A 3,996-nucleotide genomic window follows, 5' to 3' on the forward strand; every position below is an offset into this window, starting at 1 on the left:
TGAAAACAATTGCTGTCATATAAGAATTTCAAAAAATGACAGGCCTAAGTTGAAGAATCAAGCAAGTTTGCTTGCAAAATCATACTTCTACCCATTTGTTTGCTTTTATTTCATTATTTTTAGGCCAAAATAATTTTAAATTTTTGTAATCTGTAATGCTCTCTTCTCATATCGGCATCTTATCTGGCCAGACTGTCAATTTTGTAACGCAAATTCGAATACTTAATTACTGTTCCAGATATATATATTTTCTGAGAACATATCGTTTCTCTCGTGCCTATCATGCATTCATGCCAAATTGTCTGACAAGGGAACGTTTCCCTTGTTAATTGCACAGTTTCCTGTGTAGAATTAATTATGCTTTACGTAATTACCCCAAAAAAGAAAAAACCACAATTATGTCAGTGCAATAACAAGGTTGTGATAAAAGGATTCTTTTCTATGCAGGATGGACTTGAAAGCATCTCTAAAAGTCTTTCTTTGTGGATAAACAAAGTAAAGAGGAGCAAGAAATGGCTTCAAACCAGAGTAAAAGAAAAATTCATCGAGTTCATCAGGTTGTTCTACCCCTTTTCTACTCATATCCCAAGTTGTAAAAAAAACTTTTGCTTACACCGCAGACATGACATAAACTAATTAAACAGAATATATTATTTAATGATATATGAAAACAGACCCTAAAAACCTCCAACAAAAATATTATTAGAAAAGCAGTATGAAAAATCAAACCGTAAGGGTTCTAGGTTGGTATATGGTTGGCGACTTGGCGACCTCATTGCAAAGGAGATCATGCATCCCTGGAAAGAGCAATTCATTAACCTTGTCCTCATAATTAAAAGTCAAAGCTGAAATCCAATCCACCCCCTCAAGATTGCTCTTGTTGATGCTTTTCTTTCAGAGGGAGAAAAATGACAGAGTAGTGTGAAACGCATGAGTGGATCGACCATGGTTAAGTCGAGGTGTAAATCTGTGCAAGTTTGAACACTCTGTGTCATTCACAAGCACTCTGTCTCTCATCTCTATAAACAAACACAGAATCTTAAAACCAAACCAGACCAACCACCACCACTAGCTTCTCTGATCACCAACGTACACAACCCCAAAAGGCCAGCTTTGTTGTGCCTCTTCCTCTCTGTGTTCACTGTGTTAATGGAGAACTTCCACAACCTTTCTTTCCTTCCACAACAACCACCATGACCTCCATTTATGAACCTATGAGTTCCTCCCCTTCAACTCTTGCTAGTTCATCCTCTCTGTCCTATCATTATTCAGCAGTTCAGTACCTACCACCACTCAATGGCGGCAGCCAGCTGTACTTTCAAAGCTCATACCCTAATTACCAGAAGCAGGCCTCTCAGCCCCCCTTCCAATATCCCAGGTATCCAGTCCTGCTTCCTCGGCCACAGCAAAATCCAGTCTCTGGAGATCAAGAAGGGATTGAGTCCAAGGCTGCAAGAGATGAGCAAAGGATGGCTCGCCAAAGAAGACACTTTTTAAGCAGAAGCGCTGCTGACTCTGGGTCCTCATCAAGTTCAATGCAGATGGATTTATGTGGTGCTGATTCTGATATGCAGAACACAGACCTCTGCACGCCGGATATGAAGGTGGCTGCATGATTCATCTCATATCTAAGTGTCACTTCTTTTTTCTCTTACGTACATTCCGTATATATATTTGTTAATTGTTATTAGCCTCTCTTGGATAGGAATTGAGAGTGTTGTTCAAGAAGGAGTTGAAGAAGAGTGATGTTGGATCCTGGGGCAGGATTGTCGTTCCAAAGGTGAGGTCATTACTCTTTTTTCTCTTTTTCTAAATGAAACATCAAACATCTATACATTGATTTTGATTTCATCTTATTGACCTTTCCTACTGCAACATGGTTCAGATCGATCTATACTGCTTAATAATTAATACCTTCATCCAGACTGCCAGCATTTTTGCACCAAAAAATTTCTCTCTATATCGCTTTCTTCACTATTGAACATTTTACACGAAGCTGAACAAATGTGTTATCTGCTTGCATTTACAGAAAGAGGCAGAGAAATACCTTCCAAGCCTTGCTGAAAAACAAGGCATCGTGCTGAGGATCAGAGATGTACATTCCGGTCACGTGTGGGGCATGAAATACAAGTAAGTTTTTGTCACTGTATGATGATTCAGCCAGATAAACCCCATGTCTATCAAGAGTGTTTGCAAATTAATTATAGCCATATTCCTTTCTGCCTGTTGAATTAACACAGGTACTGGGCAAATAACAAAAGTCGAATGTATGTCTTTGAAAGTGCAGGTAAACGTGAGACTGAATGATATCAAAATTTCTTTGTATTTCTCTCGTTGACAAATTAAGCACTATATGTTTTAAGTTCTCTCAGTGGTGTATCGATCCTTTCTTCAATGTACCAGGAAGCTTTATTAGGAAAAATGGACTGGAGGTGGGAGATTGCATTTCTCTTTACAAGGATGAGAGCAAGAACTTTGTGAGTCTCTCTTATTTTCTTTTACATTACGAATTTATTACAGATAAGAAGTGGTATGTTGAAAATTGCCCTTCACCTTTTTCTGTAATGAGGACGGTATCTTTGGAGGATAGTGAAATGGTGGTGATCGAGACAAAATGAGAAGGTGTCATTGAATAGACAGCTAGAACTATGTGCGTGCTTTGCACCCTTGACAGTTCTTGAAACATACCATGGTAATTAGGCAGGACCTGCAATAGCCTAAACATCTTCCTCACTAAGACAAATTGAAACTGGCATCTAGGCATGTTTTATATGGAGTTCAGAAGTAGTGTAATGCCGGTCAGTAAGTGACCAGGAACCTGGAGTCACTGATAAAATTAGGTCCAAGGGTGGGGAAAATAAAAAATTCTAAGTTTAGACCAGGAGAACATATCCATAGAATTCAGTTAAGTGGACCACCCTTTCACTAATATAACAAGAGAAATGATAAAAGGCAGTTGTGCGTGAGCATGTTAGTAATATAGTGAACTTCAACACAAGACTCATATGCATCTACGATTGAAAGTCATCCAGGTGTATACAACGGACTGTCCTAAGCACAACTTGGATATTAAATTTTTCGAGAAGAAAGAATCTAATATGGTAAGACCATTAATATGGAGTCGTATATAGCGGGCATCTCTTTTCACAGACTCAAGTAATAATACATTAGTGGTAGACTGTAGACCAAACCGCCCTAGTCTATCGCTCTAGGGAGAGCTGGCCTACCATTGCACGAGTTATCTACTAATAATGTATTCTTTGTGCTGAGAATTTTTCCATTATGTAGTCTGCTTACTGCAGCCTTTCTTAATTGCTGTATTTGTGTCTTTACATGCGAGGAAACAGTACTTCTCCATAGAAAAGGCCGGAACAGGACCATCACATGTAACTGAGTTCTCGTATGAACAACAGCACTGTGCTACCAACTGTAAAGACGGTAACGATGATGACACTAGCAGTAGCATCAACACACAGATTACCAACTCTGACGATAACAACACCAACACCAACACCTACGTGAACTCCAGCAACAATGCTGACATCCACAGCGAAACCGATTCCAACAATACAAAATTGTACACACCATGTACCTTCAATGAAGAAGATGAATGGTATCTAGCAGCACTGTTGGAAGATGAATCAAACAAGGTGGTGACACTGTCTGCAGATCCTGCTTTTTCATGTGGACGACTTAAGGAAGTTAATAGCTCCATCGACAATGTCATCAATACTCAATTAGAAAGCTCTACTCAACCAGCTATGGCAAGAATTGGGGCCTCATCATCGTCCTCACAGAGCACAGTGAAGATGGTGGAGGATCACTTCGATGACTGTTACAAAGGGCTTGGGACGCTTCCGGCAGTTGATCGCTATGAGCATGATGATTTTTTGTTATAATGACAACATGAACGAAGACAAGAAACAGTGGGCATAGACAAGTGCAGTTGTGATTATTTGGTCGAGTAATATGTATTTTCTATATCTTATTAGAGAG

At 39.3% G+C, this 3,996-nt stretch overlaps 2 protein-coding genes across 2 annotated transcripts; both read left to right on the forward strand.

The window, feature by feature from the left end:
* Positions 1-1,031: 1,031 nt before the first annotated feature.
* On the forward strand, positions 1,032-2,307 carry LOC112203632 (B3 domain-containing transcription factor LEC2). Its single transcript, XM_024344564.2, has 4 exons — positions 1,032-1,604; positions 1,706-1,780; positions 2,030-2,130; positions 2,241-2,307. Exons 1-4 carry the CDS (start codon positions 1,194-1,196, stop codon positions 2,305-2,307), a joined length of 654 nt encoding a protein of 217 aa, XP_024200332.2. The 5' UTR covers positions 1,032-1,193.
* LOC121049187 lies at positions 2,304-3,952 on the forward strand. Its single transcript, XM_040505823.1, has 2 exons — positions 2,304-2,477; positions 3,348-3,952. The coding sequence occupies exons 1-2, from the start codon at positions 2,304-2,306 to the stop codon at positions 3,897-3,899; spliced, it is 726 nt and encodes a 241-aa protein (XP_040361757.1). The 3' UTR covers positions 3,900-3,952.
* Positions 3,953-3,996: the final 44 nt, after the last annotated feature.

Source organism: Rosa chinensis, chromosome 5 (genome assembly GCF_002994745.2).
Source record: "Rosa chinensis cultivar Old Blush chromosome 5, RchiOBHm-V2, whole genome shotgun sequence".
In the NCBI taxonomy this organism is placed as follows: domain Eukaryota; kingdom Viridiplantae; phylum Streptophyta; class Magnoliopsida; order Rosales; family Rosaceae; genus Rosa; species Rosa chinensis.

What these genes read in the sequence shown, in the direction of transcription:
- LOC112203632 (XM_024344564.2), top strand. Translation starts at nt 1,194, where the DNA reads ATGACCTCCATTTATGAACCTATGAGTTCCTCCCCTTCAACTCTTGCT. An exon ending in TCTGCACGCCGGATATGAAG is followed by an intron (nt 1,605 to 1,705) that starts GTGGCTGCATGA and finishes TCTCTTGGATAG; the next exon opens with GAATTGAGAGTGTTGTTCAA. An exon ending in GCAGGATTGTCGTTCCAAAG is followed by an intron (nt 1,781 to 2,029) that starts GTGAGGTCATTA and finishes TTGCATTTACAG; the next exon opens with AAAGAGGCAGAGAAATACCT.
- LOC121049187 (XM_040505823.1), top strand. Translation starts at nt 2,304, where the DNA reads ATGATATCAAAATTTCTTTGTATTTCTCTCGTTGACAAATTAAGCACT. An exon ending in AGGATGAGAGCAAGAACTTT is followed by an intron (nt 2,478 to 3,347) that starts GTGAGTCTCTCT and finishes GCGAGGAAACAG; the next exon opens with TACTTCTCCATAGAAAAGGC.